This window comes from Typha angustifolia, chromosome 4 (genome assembly GCF_048772165.1).
Source record: "Typha angustifolia cultivar Huaian chromosome 4, ASM4877216v1, whole genome shotgun sequence".
In the NCBI taxonomy this organism is placed as follows: domain Eukaryota; kingdom Viridiplantae; phylum Streptophyta; class Magnoliopsida; order Poales; family Typhaceae; genus Typha; species Typha angustifolia.
In genome coordinates, this window is record NC_133242.1 from 594,838 (window position 1) to 616,864 (window position 22,027).

Sequence of the window (22,027 nt, forward strand, 5' to 3'; positions counted from 1 at the left end):
TATGAGCGCTTCTTTCTTTCGTACAGTAATTATCTTTCAATCAAATCTAATGGTCGAGATCCTCAAAATTATAATACAATAGGAATGTTAAATATCTAAAAGATATTATCGGTTCCATAGTTAATTATTATTATTTAAATATATTATTATATTACATTATATTATCTTAATAATTTATCATGTAAAAGATATATCTATCCACTGAAACTAATATATATATATATATATCTTATATATTGATGTCTTTTTTATTATTAACTCCATGAAAGTTTAACTAAAATTTATCTTTTTAATTATTTCTATTATTTAAATATATCTCTTATTGATTTAAATTAAATTTAATAATGGATAGAGATTAAGAATCATATTTAAATTAAAGTTTATCTCCGAACGATCAAATTTATATTATTTAGTATTAAATAATATCTTCTTTAATTAAGGCATAATCGGATCTATGACAATTATATCTAAGAGAAATCTTAATATAAGAAATTAGGCACACATAATCAAATCTTTTTTACTAGTATGTTTTCTTTACGTAATGTGATTTAAAAATTAATATAGGATATGAAAACTAGTTATTATAATCATTAGATTAAAATTATAAATTTTAAAGGGGGTATTAAAGTATTTTGCTATATAATATTATTTTGTGTGAAGTAACACAGGTGGGTTTGAAGTTAATAGTTAATAATAAATTATTTTTGGAAAAGAAATAAAAAATAAAATCGATGAAAGTTGACTTTGGCGGTGGTATAATGAGGCTAATGGGCGTATACGCCCATTGTTACGGAATATTATGATAAAAGAGAAGTATGGAAGACAGGGATTGGAACTATGGACGCGAGGCAAAGAAGGCTTCGGCCACCTAGGAATGAGCCCAATAGATAGATAAGGTGGCCTTTTGTAAGTCGTCGTCGTATTTGCAAGTCGTCGCTGTTTAGTGATACTCTGCAACGCAAGCCTCTACGTTGCCGAATCAGCAGCTGTCCTCTCAAGCCGTTCACGAGACCTGTAATTCCACCGACTTCAGATCGCCATCTCGTCGACGAACGCCTCAACATTTAAGTAGTCGGCGGTGGACCTTCTTATAGGGCCGAATCCTAGAAGATTCTTCCACTATCTTAAGCTTTCAAAAATTCTGTTACTCCTTTCTTCGACATACCAACATGCCAGTGGATATGATGCTATCGGTATTAAATGCTGCAACTGCCAAGGAGCTGTAAAGATTTAGCAAGGGAGTGCTACTTCTCTTAATGATAGAACTATTAATCCATTCTTAAGTGAGAAGTAAATTTTGTGAAAATTAGTAAAGCAGCAGGAAAGAAATAAACACTGTCAGGTGGCATCTATAATTTGATGCCCAGATTAGCTGATACCTTATTGCTATCTTGTTGTTGGTGATTAGACCTTTTCCTCCACCATCATTTATTGCTGTTCCTGAGAGCAAGGATGTGCTACTCCATTTATAAATGCTGTGGTCCACCAGTCACTCACAATGTGGATCATCTGTCTGCCCACAGGATTGTCATGAAATGGCCTAAAGACTGAAGTTGATGCAATCTGACTTGGATTTGCTTGCTGCTTGAGTTAAGAATTGGTAGTTGTTCATGGGCCCAAGTTGGGTCACATTGAATTTATTGGCACACCTGTTTAAGCATGACTGGCCTGTGCAGGTCCTTACAGTCTCTGTTCGTCTGAATAAACTACACTGAAGCATGCAGAAAAGGCCTATCCAAGCATCTCATATATTATTTGAGCGGCATCCAAACATTGAAATTAATTTGTATAAACAAATGGCAACTATGAGATTTATTAATTATTCTTCCAAATCTCAAAAACTCACTCAATCTACTTATTTGACATCTCTGCTCATTTGGGTAAATCCAAGGTGAATAGTTATCAGTAGTTATCTATACATAGTGCAGATGATGATTAAGAAATACTTTTTCTAAAAGGAGGTGGGGTATATGAAGACTAAGACAAATATAAACCAACTATGATATCATTACATAAAGAATCATCTTGAGAAGTCCAACCAATCACCTTTATGTCTAATAGAGTAGACAATGAGACCACTTTTATAGTACAGATACTTAGGTCCAAGGTCCTGAGAGGGGTTGAGGTCAAATGCCAAACCTGCCTCTTGTTAATTTTTTTTCTTCCCCAAAGATAATTATGACCCACAAAAAGGTAATGACTAATGAACTTGAAAATGATCATTTCAGATGATTGATTGTGAATGATAATAGGGGTATATTTAAGTGGCTAGCTGATTAATCTAATTTATTGTTTCCATTTCAGACATTCTACCTTCTGAAACTTGAGTGATATAAGAACAATAAGTAACATACACTTTAAAAATAAATGATGAAAAAGATACAACAACTCAATTGCACTCAGCTGGGGTCTCAGCTCCACTTCCAGAGAAAGATAGATTCCTCTTGTTTGGTTTGCAAAGTTGCTAGCTCCATAAACTAAACCATTCTTCTGTACTATTTTACCAGTTTCCAAGTAATGGAACACTGTAGAAAACCCTATATATAATAATAGCCCAAGTGGGTGCTCTACTGCTATCTCCTCTAAGGAAGACAAGTAAAGTGGGGAACCCCAGAATTGGGTACTGCACACTAGCTATTATACAATCTTTCCCACCTTTTATTGTTCGATGCTCCAAACCATACGCTTACGTTACCTTTTGCTTAGGAAATGAGGCACTGACTAGGAAAGTTGCAGAGACCCAAATGAGCAAATTAACACATGAGAGACAGAGAGAGAGAAGAGACAATGGAGCTAAAGGAATTCCAGATCAATAATAAAGGACTACAAACCGAGAGAGAGAAAAAAAAATCCTTCAAGGTGAGCTTTGTTCTTCTTTAGACATGCTTACATTGGAGTGCCCACAAGTCCACTCAATGAAATAGTCCAAATTTTTTATTTGGTGTTGTGAGCTGGAAGAGGACAAGTGAGTAGTCACCAAAAATTGTTTTAGCTTTGACAACTTCACCGGTCTGGCTGCACACTGCACCATGCAAGCCTTCTAAGATTGATTTTATTCATTTTTAATTGTACAGAGTTGATTGGAGTATCATCAAATGGACATAATCAGACGGAAGTTATAATATTATAGAGAGACTAACAAAGGATTAGTCATTGAAATGTGCTATGCGAAGCTAATTCATGGTATTAGTAATCAGTCTTTCACATTGTTATCCATCTCATGACACAGTGCCACAGTAGGTCAGTATAATTAAATGCCAACTAGGGCCAGGATTAGTTTTAGATAATACAATTCCAATTTCAAAAGATGCTCCTATTCTGATTAAACTTTAGATCAACTAACGATCTTATTTTTTAAACTTTTATCCAAGTTTTTTATATGTAGATCATGGAGGGATATGCTCATCAGCCATCTGATAACGTTGCTTTCGCGTGTATGCCTTCAATTTAAGCCATGATTGACCGGCAGATAGATGTAATTATATATTAATAATCATCACTCTGCAGATCTTTGATAAGATCTAGAAAACTAAATATAATACTGGAGTAATTGCCATGATGTGAAAGCGAGTCTCACGGGCAAAAGGTTAAATGAAAGCAGGGCTTTAGAGAGATGACAAATTAAGCCCTAGTTTAAGTAAAAAAAATGGAGTCATTTGCTTTGGCGTCTAACGCCCTAACTAGAGTCAATGTGAGGCAATTTTTCTTTTAAATTTTGTGTGACGTTTGAGCTTAATATAATTTTTATTATTATTTACACTAAGTAACGGAGATTTGTTCAAATTATCTTCTTCTTTTTTTTATGTATACCGAATTTTTTTATCAAAAGTAAATTAAAAAGGGAACTCCAAATCCTTATTTAGCTAGACTTTTAATCTGATAAGAAGTTTTTGGTTCACAGTCTAATTAGACCACTTCATGAATTATGTCCAAATAGGGTGTCATTTTAGACCAAAAGAGAGAAAGGAAGTTAAATGTAGACATTGCTATCTAATTAAACAGTGAGGGCTGACTTATGGTCCAATAATGCTAAATTTGAGGGCCTAATTGTAAAAGGGACCTTTATGAAATTGTCAGAAGAAAATATGTTAAAAACTCTGGTAGAGATATATAATATATCTAGGAGAAGTCAATGATTGCGATTTCTCTTAATTGTTAAATGTTGGTTTCAGCTTTAAGATCACCTGTAGCTTTTCTTTTCTCCTTGGCATTTTTTTTAACAGTTGAGGAAGTGGGTAGTTCCAGGATAGATGCTATGGTGGGCAGAGCCCAAGTCCAGTAGCAAAGTAATCAATGCATCCTTGTGGGGATTGACCATGGGAGTAATGGAGCTGGTGGGAGAGGTGGCTAGCTTTTAATTCTTTGCAGGAGAGGTTGGTGGTGAGAGAAGCTTAAAGCAGAGAGAGAGAGAGAGAGAGAGAGAGAGAGGAGTTGAAAAAACCGTTCATTTGCAGGGATTTAGGGATCTGGGGTTGATTGAGAGGGGGAAGATATACTCTTTTCTGAAATTAGGGTTCTTGAGACTTGAGGGCCTGAGGCTTTTGCTTATTTGACTTCATTGCTTAACTCCTTTTGTGGTTTTAGCTTCTGGGTCGTGGTTCGGTCGTTGCGTTTCTGCTGGTTTTTAGTTCGAATTGAAAATTTTCTTTTTGTATCTAAGAGAAGGGAATCGAAATCTCTCTCTCCTTTTTCTTTTTTCTTTTTTTTTTCTTCTCCTTTAATTTGAGTTTTAGTTCCTGTCAAACTCTTATCTTTGTTTTCCTTCAGCGGGAATCTCAGGCTTTAGGGTTTGAATACGCTTTTTTTAATCTTTCGTTCTCTTCAAACCCAAAAGTAAAAGCCCTCGATTTCATGCCAAAAGCGCGAGAATGTCGTTGAATCTCTAGGGTTTTGTTCCTTTCGTCTTCCCCCCCCCCACCTCCACCACTCCCACGTCCCCTCTCCTCCTATTTGAGTTCGATTTCGAAGGAGAGGTCCGATCTTTTCCGTCCATCGTTACACCCGCACTGGACGAGGGTTTGGATGTAATTGATGGTCTTTTAGTGGTCCTCGAGGAGTAAAGAACCGATCTGCATACATGCATCTGTCTCTATGGAAGCCCATATCCCACTGTGCTGCTCTGATCCTGGAGAAGAAGAAGAAGGGATCCAGCTTGGGTAATGGAAGCGGCGGCGGCAAGATTAGGCCCTCGATTCTGCGGAAGCTGCAGGAGAACAAGCTCCGGGAGGCGCTCGAGGAGGCGTCGGAAGATGGATCCCTCTTCAAATCCCAGGACATGGACCCGGAGGTGTTTGGCGGTGGCGACCCGAGCTTGATCGGCAGGTCGAGATCGCTTGCACGCCTCCATGCCCAGAAAGAATTCCTTCGTGCCACCGCCCTTGCCGCGGAGCGCGTGTTCCACTCCTCAGATGCCCTCCCAGAGCTCGAGGAGGCCTTCTCCAAGTTCCTCACCATGTACCCGAAGTACCAATCATCAAACCAGATCGACAATCTCCGGTCTGATGAGTATTCTCACCTGTTGGAGGACGGCGGGAAGGTATGCCTAGATTACTGTGGCTTCGGACTCTTCTCTTATCTACAAAACTTGCAATACTGGGAATCATCAGCCTTTAGCCTTAAGGAGATAACTGCTAATTTGAGCAATCATGCTCTGTATGGTGGTGCCGAGAAGGGCACGGTTGAACATGATATCAAGACTCGGATAATGGATTATCTGAACATTCCTGAGAATGAATATGGCTTAGTCTTTACTGTTAGTAGAGGGTATGCATTTAAGTTGCTTGCAGGATGCTACCCTTTCCAAACAAACAAGAAATTATTGACGATGTTTGATCATGAAAGCGAGTCTGTTAATTGGATGGCTCAGAGTGCGAAGGAGAAGGGGGCTAAGGTGCATACTGCAGGGTTCAAGTGGCCGACTCTCAGACTCTGCTCGACTGAGTTGAGGAAGCAGATCTCAAGCAAGAAGAGGAGGAAGAAGGATTCAGCCGTGGGCCTTTTTGTGTTTCCTGTCCAGTCGAGGGTGACTGGAGCCAAGTACTCTTATCAGTGGATGGCACTGGCACAGCAGAACAATTGGCATGTTTTGCTTGATGCAGGGTCTTTGGGTCCTAAAGACATGGATTCACTTGGGCTTTCACTTTTCCGGCCTGATTTCATCATAACATCATTCTATCGGGTTTTTGGTTCTGACCCAACAGGTTTTGGTTGTCTGCTCATCAAGAAGTCTGTCATGGGAAGCTTGCAGAACCAGAACGGTGGCACTGGTTCTGGAATGGTGCGGCTAGTTCCAGTATTTCCTCAATATCTGAGCGACTCAGTTGATGGACTAGATGTACTGGATGGTCTCGAAGATGATACGATCATCAGAGATGAAGAGGGGTCCCTTTCTAATACCAAAAAGGGATCACAGTTGCCTGCTTTCTCAGGAGCATTCACATCTGCTCAAGTGAGAGATGTGTTCGAGAGTGAGATTGATCAGGACAACAGCTCTGATAGGGATGGGGCCAGTACCATCTTTGAGGAAAATGAAAGCATCTCAGTTGGAGAAGTTATGAAGAGCCCTGTTTTCAGTGAGGATGAGTCGTCGGACAACTCCTTTTGGATTGATTTGGGTCAGAGTCCATTTGGTTCAGACAATTCGGGACAGTTGACCAAAGGGAAGTTGGGATCTCCGTTACCACCTTCATGGTTTAGTGGAAGGAAAAATCAGAAGAAGGCATTTGCAAAGGGAGCATCCAAGGTATCAAAGAGCCCTATTTATGATGACCATGTTCTATCTTTTGATGCAGCTGTACTATCAGTCTCCCAAGAGCTAGACCGTGTTAAGGAAATCCCTGAAGGAGAACCTTCACAAAATGGCCGAAAGAATGGAAATTTTTGGCAAGAAAGTGAGATTCAAGAAGAACCGGAAATTAAAGCTTCAGCCTATGCACGTTCAGTAATATCATCTTCAGCTAATGGTCTAAAAACACTTAGCTCAACCTCTGTTGTTGGGCATCACACCATTCATGAAAATGGTTCTACTTCAAAAATAGACTCGGGATGCCATGTTGAGGCTAAAGAAAGTGCCATAAGGAGAGAAACAGAAGGAGAGTTTCGCCTATTGGGGCGGAGAGAAGGAAATAATAACAGATTTACTGGGGGCAGATTCTTCGGGGTGGAAGAAACGGAACGAGTCACAAGCATGGGACATAGGGTGTCTTTCAACATGGAGGACAGCACCACTGCAGACAGATTGTATCATAAATCAGATGCTGGTGAAGTGTCTGGCCTTGCAGTTCGCGATGATGATGCCATAAGTGATGATGATTATGATGATGCTCAAGAGTGGAACAGAAGAGAGCCTGAAATAGTTTGTAGACATCTTGATCATGTGAATATGATGGGTCTCAACAAAACCACTCTTAGGTTGCGGTATCTGATCAATTGGTTAGTGACATCATTACTACAGTTGCGCTTACCAGATTCAGGAGGTGGTAATGGTGTGCCTATTGTTCAAATATATGGTCCAAAAATTAAATATGAAAGGGGAGCAGCTGTGGCGTTCAACGTGAAGGACAGCAACGGGAAATGGGTTAACCCAGAAATTGTTCAGAAGATGGCTGAGCAAAATGGCATCTCTCTGGGCATTGGCTTCCTCAGCCATATAAGGGTCATGGAAAACCAGAAAGAGTTACATGGGGCAATGGATATGACTGATGCATCCTTCTGCAAGCCTACATCAAATGGCCGCCATGACAGTAAGAGCGCTACAATAAGAGTGGAAGTTGTCACTGCATCACTGGGTTTTCTCACAAATTTTGAAGATGTGTACAGGATATGGGCTTTCATTTCGAAATTTCTGGATCCATCATTTATTGAAAGTGAGAAGCTGCCTACAGTTCCTGAGATTCCAGAAGAATAGCCATTAAGAATTTGATTGTATATTCTGTCAAGATTGCAAGTGGCCAATGCCGACTGCAGCTCCGAGTTACATACATAAATTGTGAGCGGTGACAAATGGTTTGCTTGGGAGATGGAGATAACAAAAGCAGGGGAAGAAGTCGAATCTTTGGCCTGTTTCTTTTGCATCCGCATTTTTTCCCTGTTATAAAGGAGCAATAGCTTACAGTCGGCTGGTTAAATTTATTCATTCTTGCCCTTTCTCTCAAGTATGTAACTTTTTGTGTCGTGTAGAGTTTGCTTAAGATATATGTACCACGGTGTCAAAAAGTGGAGCTTTCTTTTCTATGGAAATATTCAGTAGAACAGCTAATGGTCTGGAAGTAGTCCCCCCTCTTTTGGTTGTATGATTCTTATTGCTTGATTAGAAAGATGAAGCAATTTTACCTTTTTTTTCAGTTCTTCCCTTCTGAATGGCAGCACTACCATTGATTTCAGATACGATATATTGAGTCACTACTATTTGATCCATGACAAGTCCCTGTTGTCAAATTTATCAATGAAATGTAAATAATTATGACCCTTGGCGTTTTATCTAATATATTAAACTCTTTGGTCGCAGGAAATGCTATCTGGCGAGCGAAATAGAATAGGTTCTTTAATCAGAAAAAAAAGAAATATTTTTACAATACAAGCATGTACAATAGTATCAATATTTGGTCTTTTCTCTGAACACCATCTATTGAGAAATTTATCATTTCATAGGACGACATAATAGTTTAACAAGCAATAGAGAACGGAAATTACACTCATCTGCTTCATTCTGTTTGGTCTCTTTTTATAAATCTTATTATATACAACAAACATATTTTGTGAGCTTCCTTTTGCTTTCCTCTAAAGCAGCTGTAGTCACTTATACAATCTGAAATAGATGTGCACAACTGAAGAGATCTCATTCTCCCTCCCGGATTCTTTCAAAAAGAACAGCATGCATGTTGATGGAAAGAAAGGAAAACGGGAAGCACTGGTTCGTAAGATTGAAAGCAGCTGGTTAGAGTTGTGGCCAACTAAACCATGAATCTTGTAATGCTGATGCACCAGTAATGTTGGATTTAAAATAGAACGGTTCTTCCAAAACCTGACAATTGCATTAGACCTCACGGTGAAATGTAGGCGCCTCATATAAATAGGAATTAGCATGCATGTCAGCTTATCAAACAATTGTTGGATGTCATTTCCCTGTTTGCATGAAGAGCTTTGTCCTCCAAAAAGATGCTTAACTCGGTCAGAAGTTAGGAATTGTCAACCATTTTGATCAGGAAAGCAGTCTCCAGTGCCAATTCCTTGGACTGCAAATACAGGCTTTCCTCTACTATATCTGTAGTCAAATTGAGCACTATAGGACGTTGTGGATCATATATTGTCAGCTCACGGACTCTTGCAACCCATTTAGCAGCTTCCCATACGCCAAATCTACATCAAAATAAGTGCTAAGTTTTCCTTATCTTTTTTTCTTTTGGCAACAGATCAAATAGAAACAATCAGCACATGTTAAGGGATAAATAAATTTTAAGAGGCTAACTTCCTTGTATGTTGGAACAATGTATGACCAAAGTATTGGACGCTAACAGAATAGTTACTTCACCAGCCTGTACACATCAATATATGTCTAACCATCAGGAAATGGGAATATGAAAGTTTGTCTCCCTCCCTCTCTCTCCCTCTCTTGCTCTCTTGAGAAAAAAAAGTCACCCCAATTATTTGTATGAAGATATCAACTATCAGCATGAGTAAGACAAATTTGAAGATGCACAACTTCAGTTGGGATGTTATCAAAAGCTAAAAATTAATAGGAAAAGAGATGGCAAAGAACACGCTATAACCTACATCTAGGGGAAAACGCACCTTGTATTAAAAGACGATGTCACTAACACGGCAGGATAGAGAACGTCCTTTTGAATGTTATCATATGGAGAATACTTCTTGATGGCGAGAAAATCTTCAAGATCCACAGGATAGCCGAACTCTTCATAATCAACAGGAGTGAGAGGTAAAATAGGGTAAAGAAGAGTATTGCATACATCTAAAAAGGGAACCTGAAAAGAGGAGAAATGGTTAAAGGACAGTATCGCATACATCTCCAATCATATGATAAAGCAAACATTTTGTAGCCAAATTTCACAGCAAAACATGCCCATATAAGGTGTCTGAATTCATCAAATCCTTTTTATAAAAAATCATAAGATAACTCAGAGAAACAAGCTTAGATGAGTCAGGATATAGCAAGATTTGTACCTTCAAAGCAGCAGCTCGAAATAAATCTGGTCGATTATTGATTGCTGAAGCAACAAGAAGGCCCCCGGCACTATAACCCCAACCAGCAAGCTTATTTTCATGCACGATACCTTTTTCAACTAGAAATTCCGCACATGAAATATAATCATTTATAGAATTCTGTTTCTTGGTGCGTCTGCCATCATGGTGCCACTTCTTACCACTACCTCCGCCTCCCCTGTGAAAAATAAATCATCCATAATTTGTAGCATGCAGAACAACAAAATTACAGTTTTAACTCAGATGCATTTTGTTCACGACAATGCAGTGGAATGCAAATAAATGCTCCTTCCTGTCCACAAGCAGCATTCCAGTGAATAGAATGGTTGGATCTAACAAAGAGAATAATATATGCGAGCTGAACAAACCTTACATCAGCATATGCAATGACCCAACCCCGATCTAGAAGGCTCTTTAACTCACTCCGCCAACGTTTATCCAACAGCTCACCATAAGCCCCGTGACCATGAAGTAATCCTGGACTTCCCTCTTCTTTGTGCTTCCGCGAGTACACAACAGTCAACGGAACCAAAACTTCATTGCTTGAAGGAATATCATAGTACTCACAAGCATACAACTCAGAGAGCTCATTCCAACTATTATCTAGATGATCCTCAGATGTTACAACAGAGCTCTTTAATGAAGGTTTGTCCATGTTATTTGCAGAAAAAGAATTTCCATATAATGTTTTTGTTCTTTCATGAAGCATGTTTTGCTGTTGCACTATGAGCCACTTCCCGTTTAATAAATTGTAGTCAACAACAGCATCAGGCATCTGCAATAACAAGAAATGCTGCGTATGATGAACTAAAGCAAAGTCTATTGAGAAAAGTGTGAGAAAACCTTTTAACACATATAATAGAAAATAACACAGAAGCTCCGCAATGCTGAGAACTGAAACCATATATACAGTACTTGGGAGTGGAACAATATCACATACCAAAGGAGATGATATGGTAAAACGCATTGTTGAGGAATAGAAGTCATAATTTGGACCAGGTGTGATCTGGCAGACATGACCTGGAAGAGGCAAGTTTCGGGGATTAAGAGCTGATAGATGAACAGGAACCTGGCAGGAAATCAGAGAGGAATTTTTGAGATAATATTACCCAAAACTGATCACATGATGGCATATGCTGAGACTGAGAAATATTGAAATATGACATAAAAAATAATTTGTAAGCGGTCAACACAGGTATTTTGATGATTTCTAACATTGAATTGCATATGGAAGATCCATACATCAACATTGGTAAGTTGGGATAGTCCTTATATCTGCACCCTCTTGAAAACGACCAAAATGCAGTAACTTACTTTTACATCCACAGGCAAAGGTAGTATAACCGAACAAATTCTCAAATTCTTTGCTTCTTTAAGAACAAGCACCATATGACTATCACAGAAATCCACATCCTCAATACTTACACCTGGCTCCTCGACAAAAACAATCTGGTCCGCAAGAAGAGAATGGTAACACATTAGGTAGAAGTATATACATTATCAAAAATAATTCTGGAGTACCTTTAGTTAGAAAAGAAAATAATAACAATGCACAAATGATGAATCAGTAAGATGAACCTCCAAAACATAGAACAAACATACATCAAGTTCCTAAAATTCATTATGAAAAGGCCTTTTGACAACCAATCAATCCTCTCATATCACTAAGAAGAATATTTTGGTGCAACATTATGGGAGAAAACTAAAATTGATTACTTGATATGACTGATTGAGGAGTTAATGTACATTAAGGGAAACTAGTCCCCATATGCTAATAAGCATCAGTTGTATCACCTTTTCCAGATATTTGTAGGGAAACTTTTGACAATTGATAGCTTTGCAGACTCTAAACTATCAAGGGAGGTGGCATAAATTGCATAACTTTGCTACATAAGTCCTTAACGTATCTTCGGGTCTTGCAATTGAAACATACATAAAAAATTCTTCAAAATTAAATAAAATTTAAGCAATAGATACCTCTGGACTCCTCCACATGTTGTAAAAGTAATTGTTTCAAGAAAATAAATCACAAGTTAGAATAATGGCTTTGGTATGACTATGGAAGGTACAACACAAACAGATGCATAACACACACCTCCCAGTTCTTTGAACCGGACGATTCGGTGTCACATCGTAGCAGATAATGCGAATCAACAGGTACACCTCCTCTTGCAGCATCTGTAAATAAATACAAATATCCTCGATGGTGCTCAATGATGCAATGAGCCTGCGGTTCACACTCCCATACAAGTTTCATACCAGAAAGAGGTTCAGCGGCTTTTATTAAGTAGACCTACAATAAGAGCCTTAGTTGGGCTAGTAATAAACCGAACAAGTAAGACAGAATTTTTTGTTAAATCAACTGATACCTTTGAAGAAGTGTCTGAAAAGATATTTACAGTTACATAGCGGAAATCCTTAGTATTTCTAATGTTCACGTAAACATTCTCATCAGATTCTTCCAAAATCAGAATATCATCTTTACCAGACCCAAGAATGCTACAAAAGATCCTAAGGCAAGAACATTTTTAGTTACAGCACAATGACAGAAAAAAGGTAAGACACAAGAATGTAAAAGGTCAATGCAATAACCTATATGGTCTTCTATCGTTGTTCGTGACTGTGTAGAGTAAAGCTTTCCCGTTCATTGCCCAGGACAAATTGGCAACTCGATCAGCATTAGGTTTGTCGCAAAGTGCACCTGTTGTTAAATCCCTCACAGATAAAGTGAAGGAGTCTTTCTCTTTGTTATACATAGTATATGCAAGATAGCGATGATCTGGAGACACTTCAGAAAGTTCCTCATAGGAATATCCTGCATAAAAGAAAACTTGAAATATGTCTAATGTCTCCTAGATTACTAGTAGAAAGAAAAAAAGAGATCTTTTTACTTCTTTTGTACCTCCGAAGCGCTCGGCTTCTTGATTGTAATCGACCAGCTTCTGCTCGATCCTCTTCCCCGCGATGAAATCGAATCCCGCCGAGGGATCGCTGTAAGAGATGAATTCCTTATGGAGGTTCGCCGACCTCCGGCAGAGCACGGGGTACTGCTTCCCCTCCTCCACGCGTCGGTAGTAGAGCCACGGGCCCCACCTGACCGGCGGCGTAGAGAGGTCCGATGCTAGGCGCGGGGCCATCTCGATCTGGAGCTTCCGCATCAGGCGGTCGGCGCCGGCCGAGGCCATCACCGCCTCCATGTACTTCTCCTCCTGCTCCACGTACACGTCCATGTGCCGCATCGCCACGGCGTCGGAGAGGGACGACATCCAGCTGTACGGGTCGTGCCACGTCACGCCGTGGACGGTGAAGGGAGCCAGCTTCTGGGGAGGTTTCGGCGGGGAAGGCGGCGGCGGCGGTGGAGGCGGGCGGGACTTCTCCTTCCTCCGGTGGATGAGTCGCCGGAGGAGGAGGAGGTGGTTGCGTGGTGATGCGGAGGGGGAGAGGCGAAACATTGGAGAAAGGCGGGAAGACGAAGGAAGGGGTTTAGGGTTTTAGAACCCATTCTATATGGGCTGTGGATTTGAGTCCAGCCCAGGAAATGCACTTATTCCTGAGGCCCAAATCGAACAAACGAACGGTGATGATTTGGTGAAAAATGTGGACCCCATTTGGCCAATCCAATAGATGCCAATTTCGGACCTCCATTTTCTCTTGGTCAGCATCTCTCTCTCGACTCTCCACAAGGATAGAATCCTCTCCTCTCCGCTTGGCAACCAACCATAAACTCCCTTACCTTATCCAACACCAACCCTCTATCTCTTCCATACAAAGCTCCCTCTTCTCATCTCATACCATCATTCTACACTTCAAGCCAGACCAAAAGAACCAGGTAATCAAATCCACCACCATCTAACTACTAACACTCTACTAACTTCTGACCATTATTACGTAGACCAACGTTATTAATTAGTTTCTTTTGTGGACTTGCAGGATCTCACAACAATGGCAGCAATCTTAACTCCATCCACACTCCCTAGAGCTGCTGCTGTCTCTGGCTCAAGCTTGAGTTCTACCATGAAGAGGAAGTCTGGTGTTACGTACATTGAAGGGATGAATTCCTTTGGAGGACTCAAAGCCCAGAACAAAGTTACATCCCTTGGCCTCCCCACGTGCACTGCACAGTCCTTTGCCAACGTTGTGAGCTCTCTGAGGGCGTCGTCTCAAGGGAAGAAGAAGGGAAGGGGTGGAGCTCTCTCCTCCACGTGCAACGCCGCGGCCGAGATCTTCCGGATTGCGGCCGTCATGAACGGGCTCGTGCTTGTTGGCGTCGCCGTCGGGTTCGTTCTGCTTCGAGTGGAAGCGTCTGTGGAGGAGGCGGAGTAAAAGGGTGGCCAGTAAATGGATTCGGTCGTCTATGGTGGATATAAATTTGTTTTGGATTGTATTGAATACTTTGAAACAATCATTTTCAATTGAAAGCATGCAATTTCTTAGTTAATTGCCTTCCGATGTTGGATTTGATTTCCTGATACAAAGAAATTTGGCAATTCCTAACTTTGAAGGGAGTAAATTAACCAGTTCCTCTGAATGGAATGGCTCAGATTGAAACAGTTCGCAGCAGTCACAATAGAAGAAAAGGAACAATAAGAAACTGGTAATTTGGACTAAATTTATGTAGCTCAAGGATAAGCATGTCCGTGCAAAAGATGAAAACGAAAAACAAGATGAAAGAACAAGGGCCTCTGAACTGCAAATACTCGACAGGCTACAAAATATGACACGATAGACTCCTAAAAGGTTAGGAGTTTGCTCCATTCTTCTACAAATCCCAATTAGAATTAGTGACAATTTTCCGACAAGGTAACTTTGAAGGCAATCGTAAGATATCCTCCAAGTGAATGGTGCTATTCTCATTCATCATATTGGTCTCTGGCAAGCGGAGAAGAGCTGCCAACTGATGAAGGCCATCACCAACGAGGAGAATAGTTCAAATCCCACCACCTTTGGGGTCTGCCATTCCAAAGATCTCCTCAGATAACTGCGAGTTCCAACACTTCCAGTAAATATGTAGCCAAGAGTACATATTCAAGAAACTTCGCATGCTAATATCAAAGTTTTAAGATCCGAAAATCTAGTTAAAATGCACATTGAAAAGAGCTATTTGTCAATTGAAAAGGTATGAGTGCAATTTCATTATGAAGTATCAATAACACGAGAAAGGACAACCACTCCACCTGGTAATAGATGGCATTGTTGCGAGAAGCACAGCACATGCATAAATGATTGGAATCAGAGTCTTAGGCTTGTTCTTCCTAAGCCACATTAAGGAACCTAGAGCAGCCAGTGACAAATTGATCACCTGCGACAGAACAAAAAGGATTCTTCTGTTAAATAAATTTATTGGATGCACAAAAGGATCTGTTGCTCAGGATTCTATACATTAAGTTGAAGCAAAAAACTGAAGACTTTCTTAAATGAGTAAAACTTGAAAGCTCACAAACAGAAAATTTTACCTGCTGGTAATTCACAAAAGTAACTATTGCAAAGCAGGAAAGAAATAAAACACATACAAGATTTGCATTTGCTTCAATGCCTTGGAATATATAGTCCCATGTAAATTCCAACCCTCTAGCCCCCACCCAGAGAGGTGCCAACCGGTGCAAAACAGAATCTGCAAAAGCCCAACCTGCAGCTCACAGGATAAGATGGCATCATCAGATATAAATGTCCTGAACTAAACAGTTACAGCAACTAAGAAGTAAGAATAAGTTAATAACAGAAGCATAGATGGGTCGACCAATGGTCTTCTTTTGAAACAATTTTAAGAAAAGGAAGCAAAAGTAGAGGAAAGCGGAATGCCTAATAAGAAGGCCTCCCGACACAACTCAATAATCTATTCACAAATGGAAAGATATACAGTTTGGTGCTAAGTGAGATACAGTTGAATCACTACTGAAGTTTTCAACCAATATTGCAGTAATCTAACAATATAATTCCCTACTCACCGAGTCCAACAGCCTGGAACTTATGATTCTGGGAGATGTTTCTATGAGTCAACTGTGTCAACACAAAATAGATGCCAGCAACATCTATAAAGCCAATAAGTACTTTCAGTAGCTCCTGTTAAAGCATCAAAGATATCCACAAACCCGAGATAAAACATCTATACTTTAAGAAAAAAGAACGCTCAAACAATATTTTAAAAAGTAACACATGAAAAACTACCTGATAGGGATCAAAACTATCATTCTCTGGTACTTTGAGAAATGTTGCTAGACAAACAAGCTTCAAAGATGTAATAATTAAGTCAGTGATCTAAAAAGAACTCTCACAAAAAAATGAAAGAATCAGAACCACAGCAAATATGAATCAATAGGATGCTAGTTTACTAATAGCTAAAAAAACCTTCAAGAGATTTAATTCAAAGGTAACTGCTCATTCCTTGGTAATACAGAAAGGAAGTTGACTCCAAAATCTTAAAAGAAATCTAATAAGATTAAATAGGGGCTCACTCAAAGTTCAGGAAGTTACTTGACAAACTAAATTCATATATACAACAAAAATACGCACCATATATGTTAAAACAAGGTCCATCGAAGTTAAAACACCAACAAATGAGGAAGTTAGCAGTTTCATTTGTCAAGTCTGCACTTTATTATATTCTTAACAAGCATTCTGAATGGTTAATGAAAGCAGAGTGACAACAGACCTTTATCAGTGCTGTTCCAAGATAAACAAGAGCTGCTTTTATAGAAGTCCCAATAGTGTCATATTCGGATCTGCATACGATAAAATTGAATTTTATCAGAACTTTAGAATTGAAAATGTATAACATGCTTTGTTTTCGAATGTTATTGGAACAGCTTTTTTTTTTTTTTTTTTTGAACTAATTTTGGGAAGTGGGTGTCTTGAATTCGGAATGTTTTTGTTGTTAGATGTTGGAACAATTTCTACTTGTTTTTCGAGTTGCCCCTTAGGATGGGTTCTTTCTGAATTTCTTTCTGTTGGCAGTGTTTCTGCTGTGGTGGAAATTTGATGGATATCTCTATCAAATTCATGTAATTTCTGTGAGTCTGTTTTATTGTTTCAATGAAACAGGGCCTCGGCCTTTTGTCAAAGAAAAAAATAGCTTTATTTTCTGATCTGTATATATAAGTCCAAAGATAGAGTAACAGGAAGATAGAATATATATGGACAGAATAAGATTTTAGTTGATTTCTGTGTTCTTTTGCCTTCTTTTATTTCTACCACTTCTCTTTCAGTACCAATATATTATTTCAAAGAAAATCTTGTTATAACCATCCTATTATTCCCAAAACCAAGTATGCTGAACTATGTAACGCACCAAATCTTTCTACTAGATGACAGTTATAGAAGTAACACCAAAGAACATTGTTTCGCTTGAACACCTCCCAATTAGATCAAAATTAGAAGTGAAAAAAAAAATTAAACACTTTCAACCAAATCTAACTCCAAATCTCAGCTCTCAAGAGCACAAAATCTAACAGAGCGATCAAAATTCGCTTAACACAGGAAAAGATCCTGTTAGATCCGTTGGCGCATCAACACGAGGCATGCACCAAGATGCCTAATTGTTCTTCAGATGAGACATCTACTATAGAACTCAAGAGACCACAGATTAGGGTTCCACGATCGGATCTTTGAAGAGGTTTGTGGAGACGAGAAGTGGGACTTACAGAGGAGTGGCAGAGTAGTAGACGACGTGAGGACCAAAGGTGAGAATAGCGCAGTTGAAGAAGTGGAACACCGTCATCTTCTCTCCTCTCTCTCCTCCACCCTACTCGTCGTAGTCGACCGGTCGTCGAGACGTCAAGAGGAGGAGAGCCGGATCCAAACTCGTTCGAGTTTGGACTTTGTTCATTTATACATCTTTCTAGCCCGAGCCCCAATTTAATAGCGGGCCTAATAAGATTGGCCCAATTGAGCCCAATTGTGAGATGTATGGGCCGTAATCTCAACTTTAATTTATACTTAGATTTTAATTTGGATCGTTATATTCAGCGTTCTTCTAAATGGGCCTTTTGGTGGCCGGCAGTGCTAGAGGTTTCGCCAATTGTTCTTTAGCTAAACTTAAATATCTTTAATATTAGACACATTTATTAAGCACACTCTATACTTTACCTTTATTATCACCACCCTGGCAATGGATATTTATCATTCGACTCCTGTATTTTTATGATCATAAAATACCTCCTATAAATTTTAACCTAAAGAAGCTAACTAAGTAGAAATTATTTTATAAGTCTACAAAATTAATATGAAATTAGAAAAACTACCCGTCATTTGATTCTAAATATAGTTTTTCATTTATTTTACTTAACTTAAAAAATATATTTAAAGATATTAAGGTCATTTTGCATCTATAATTATTTAACTCATATAAATGGTGACTTATCATAAAGAAAACTAATAGTATTGTGTTTTTCATATATTTTTAAACAAAATACAGATAGAGGTCAAATGATAAATATCTATATCGTTAAGACGTAAACCGTAACAAAAGCAAAAGGTGAAGTGTTTTTATAAATATCTGGAGCACTGAACTAGTTACAGAATAGAACCATATTGAGGCAATGAATAATTGAAATGATACAAATATAAATTATTGGAAGGAAGAAGAAGAAAGGCAAAAAGAATAATGATTTTAAGTAGGTTATCCGAAACTAGTTTTAGGATAAATTGTTGTTAGGATATTAAACCATTTTGGTGCACATACTAGCTAAGCTAGTTTAAAGTTATGCCTAAATCACATCCAAATTGGACTGAAGCTTTTAGCAGGCATTCACACAATTATCAACTTTAAGAGGTATACTTGCAAATAGTAGATGTTAGGAGAGCATATATGTAAAACAAATTCTATTATTATTGGTGAGTTGGTGACTAGGATGTCCAAAGTCTTATATGACAGGCGATTGCTGTTGCATATTAGTAAGATTTAAGAATTAAGGCAATAGTTATTGCACATTAGCGAGGATAATAGGAGTCTCTTCTTAGCTATCAATTACTTGTCATCTCATCCTCTGATGCTAATCATTGTCTCCATGACCTCATGTGGTTCAAAATTCACTTTATCTTCTTTATCATCCAATGATCGAGGCCTTATCAATCAAGTCGGATACTATGCACGAACAGTGCATGTCAAAACTTTGCCTCCTGGACCACCCTATGTCAGCAATGTGAAAGATTCCGTGCTATTTTCGTGACATAGTTTATTCCAATAAATCATAGTAATTAACTCCTTTCTTCTTCTTTTCATATGATATTATATGCATTACATCCACATTAGTCAAATTAAGCATGATTCAAAGCATAGATAGGGTTTAAAATGTCTTGAGAAAAGCAAACAGGGAAGTACTATAGACTACTTGTACATATTGAAACCTAGACTACGACAGGCAAACCTAATTGATGCGAGGTAGTACTGTTATCCGTTTTGTTTGGTATTATGAAAGCGACATGTATATAGCTGATGCTTACCTTGCTTCTATGGTCGACTATCTCACTATAAATAAAGGAGATTTAATGTGCAAACTGATGGAAAAAAGTAAATAGAAAAAGTATTCTTTGGTTTGTAGTTTGGCGGTTTAATCAACTTAATTATTATCATAAACATAGTAGTTTATTGCCTAAAGTGGGGTCTTAAAAGAAATTAAAGAATGACAAAAGATATTTAGAGGAGGGAATTAAGGAGTGCAATTTTTGTTGAGCCCCCGTCACTTTACGTACTTAAGGACATTCCAAGTAGCACCAAGTATTGGAAAACGAAAGGTGGTCACGTCGTAGCGTTGTTTCCAATAACAAAAATCTCTTACCACAATAAACAAACAACGGCGTTGGGCTCTCTAGGTTTTGGGCTTTGCCCTACGTAAGGTTAAAAAGTTCTTCCACCTTCGAGGCGACAGATGGCATTGGATATGAAACGCATGTTCCTTTGTTCTTACTCTTCCATTTCTAGCTTCTTGAAATATGAGTTTAATCAATTTATATATATATATATATAAAGAGAGAGAGAGAGAGAGAGAGAGAGAGAGAGAGAGAGAGAGAGAGAGAGAGAGAGAGAGAGAGAGAGAGAGCACTTATAATGCAATAGTTATATACTAGGTTATATATGGCTTTAAGGGCTAAGCTGAGGCAGGTAAAAGGAGTGGGGTTCTCTTTTTGTGGAAGGACTAAAAGGAGGTGGAAAGGAGACGAGCTTTTTAGCTCAATTATTGAGTATTTGATGTGGGGTTTGACTGGGTTTATATCTTATAATAAACCTTATGGGTGCACGTTAGTCCTGGGCTCTAGTCTCGGTGGTCCTTTTTGATCTTTCTCCACAGTAAAAAAGACTAGACACCTGCGCACCCCCCGAGCTAGAGGATGACACGATTAATACCAGCTAAGATTTCGAGGAATCGAGCAATGGATCCGGTCTGCATGCCTACGCATTAAACGATCGATCCGTAATCGTGTTTCAGATCGCTTTCTAAAAGTTGCTGGCGTTGTAAACAATAAAGAATCTTTCCTTCTAATATAGTCTCTTTGCTAGTAATCATGAGTGATTTGCTCACGATCGAGTTCAAATCAATGTCTTGATCAAGTAGATGAAGTGTCTACATAATTCCAATCGTGGGTTGGTTGAGCTGCAGCTTCTGCGACTGGACTGCATGCTCTGCGTATACTAATTAGATGCAAAGACAACGTCAGGAAACAAAGCAATTCAGAAGGGTAGGACCGATTATTGCTACGAAGACGGAGCTTTGTGAGAGACCGACCCCAATGAATGATCCATTCATTGATCCAATTTGCATGCCTCAGAGAGAGAAGTACTGGGGTCCAAGGAGGAGCAGGATGAGCCCTTTCCCTAACGTAATGATACCCCTTTTCTGGATCTTGCATATATAGCTAGCTCACGTGCTAGCTGTACACCTCAACAAGTTGTAGTGATGTCTAACTCGTGTCAGCACCGACCATGGAGCCAGGAGACCACCCGTAGCTCCACCCACAAGGAAAGCTGCCTTCAACTGTTCCACCTTCCAGTCTACTCAGCTATATGATCTCCTCTCGTCCCAAACATGGAATTCATCCCTAACTAGCCAAAGATATACTATATATATATAGATGAATCAACTGATGCGTAGCAGTATGATCCCATGCATGCAAGTATACACACACACACACACACACACACACACACACACACACACACACACACACACTCAATCTTTGTTTGGAAACTACGAACCATTTGCTAGCAATGATCAGAACAGAAATCGTGCATCAAGTTACGATCGACTTATGGAGATAATATCTAATGATTCTTCTCAGATGTTTAAAGTTGGCAGCATATGACTTTTCAAGATGTCATGCGTTCTGACCAACAATGTGTACGTTATCCAGCATGCGTAATTAGATAATTGACCAGTGAAATGTCCAATAAATAGTTAAAAGTAATCAGTCGACGAATTAGGCATGCCTCTGGTAAGTAAAAGTTTATACTGTTCAGATAGGAACCTCGTCTTCCATTAATCAACTTACGTCATTATATATATATATATAGCAACCATCTTGTCTTGTAGGCTGTCTTCGCTGTGAGCATCGAGTATTACTTTGAATGCAAACCGGCAAAGCGAAAGGAAAGCTGTGTAACGTAGAAGCTTTGTAGTGCGGATCCTCCACACTGCAGGTCGTAGGAGACTTTTAGGACACGAATCAAAAGCTAAAGAATTACGGAGCAAATTAATACATGTTACTATATACGTACGTAGGAGAGCTGTAAAAGATCCCTAGACACTCTTTGTAAGCCTTTTGTGTGGGTTGGTCGGGTTGGACCTTTGACCCAATGAAAAGGAGCCACGTATAAAGG

At 39.0% G+C, this 22,027-nt stretch overlaps 4 protein-coding genes across 5 annotated transcripts; 2 read left to right on the forward strand and 2 right to left on the reverse strand.

Moving 5' to 3' along the window:
* The first annotated feature begins 4,163 nt into the window (after positions 1-4,163).
* Positions 4,164-8,354, forward strand: LOC140758873 (uncharacterized). Its single transcript, XM_073095254.1, has one exon. The coding sequence runs from the start codon at positions 5,078-5,080 to the stop codon at positions 7,904-7,906; it is 2,829 nt and encodes a 942-aa protein (XP_072951355.1). The 5' UTR covers positions 4,164-5,077; the 3' UTR covers positions 7,907-8,354.
* Positions 8,355-8,539: 185 nt separating this feature from the next.
* LOC140758765 (uncharacterized) lies at positions 8,540-13,806 on the reverse strand. Of its 2 annotated transcripts, XM_073095051.1 has the most exons (10): positions 13,121-13,806; positions 12,811-13,033; positions 12,588-12,729; positions 12,314-12,511; positions 11,533-11,667; positions 11,159-11,287; positions 10,587-10,993; positions 10,180-10,396; positions 9,790-9,980; positions 8,540-9,357 (listed from the first exon to the last, which is right to left on the reverse strand). In XM_073095051.1, the coding sequence occupies exons 1-10, from the start codon at positions 13,668-13,670 to the stop codon at positions 9,177-9,179; spliced, it is 2,373 nt and encodes a 790-aa protein (XP_072951152.1). In that variant the 5' UTR covers positions 13,671-13,806; the 3' UTR covers positions 8,540-9,176. The 2 variants fall into 2 exon arrangements, with proteins under 2 accessions (XP_072951152.1, XP_072951153.1); XM_073095052.1 differs by lacking the exon at positions 11,533-11,667.
* LOC140758767 (uncharacterized) lies at positions 13,799-14,656 on the forward strand. Its single transcript, XM_073095054.1, has 2 exons — positions 13,799-14,047; positions 14,149-14,656. The coding sequence occupies exons 1-2, from the start codon at positions 13,814-13,816 to the stop codon at positions 14,539-14,541; spliced, it is 627 nt and encodes a 208-aa protein (XP_072951155.1). The 5' UTR covers positions 13,799-13,813; the 3' UTR covers positions 14,542-14,656.
* Positions 14,657-14,810: 154 nt separating this feature from the next.
* Positions 14,811-18,016, reverse strand: LOC140758766 (uncharacterized). The gene is made up of 7 exons (XM_073095053.1): positions 17,856-18,016; positions 16,868-16,937; positions 16,384-16,443; positions 16,164-16,278; positions 15,729-15,844; positions 15,393-15,517; positions 14,811-15,196 (listed from the first exon to the last, which is right to left on the reverse strand). The coding sequence occupies exons 1-7, from the start codon at positions 17,930-17,932 to the stop codon at positions 15,076-15,078; spliced, it is 684 nt and encodes a 227-aa protein (XP_072951154.1). The 5' UTR covers positions 17,933-18,016; the 3' UTR covers positions 14,811-15,075.
* Positions 18,017-22,027: the final 4,011 nt, after the last annotated feature.

Coding starts and splice junctions, on each gene's coding strand:
- LOC140758873 (XM_073095254.1), top strand. CDS start 5,078: ATGCATCTGTCTCTATGGAAGCCCATATCCCACTGTGCTGCTCTGATC.
- LOC140758765 (XM_073095051.1), bottom strand. CDS start 13,670: ATGTTTCGCCTCTCCCCCTCCGCATCACCACGCAACCACCTCCTCCTC. Junction 13,034..13,120: donor AGAAGCCGAGCGCTTCGGAG/GTACAAAAGAAG, acceptor TCTTTTATGCAG/GATATTCCTATGAGGAACTT. Junction 11,288..11,532: donor CTTTGCCTGTGGATGTAAAA/GTAAGTTACTGC, acceptor ATTTCCTGCCAG/GTTCCTGTTCATCTATCAGC.
- LOC140758767 (XM_073095054.1), top strand. CDS start 13,814: ATGTGGACCCCATTTGGCCAATCCAATAGATGCCAATTTCGGACCTCC. Junction 14,048..14,148: donor AGCCAGACCAAAAGAACCAG/GTAATCAAATCC, acceptor GTGGACTTGCAG/GATCTCACAACAATGGCAGC.
- LOC140758766 (XM_073095053.1), bottom strand. CDS start 17,932: ATGACGGTGTTCCACTTCTTCAACTGCGCTATTCTCACCTTTGGTCCT. Junction 16,444..16,867: donor TTGGAACAGCACTGATAAAG/GTCTGTTGTCAC, acceptor ACATCTTTGAAG/CTTGTTTGTCTAGCAACATT. Junction 15,518..15,728: donor TTGAAGCAAATGCAAATCTT/GTATGTGTTTTA, acceptor GTTCTGTCGCAG/GTGATCAATTTGTCACTGGC.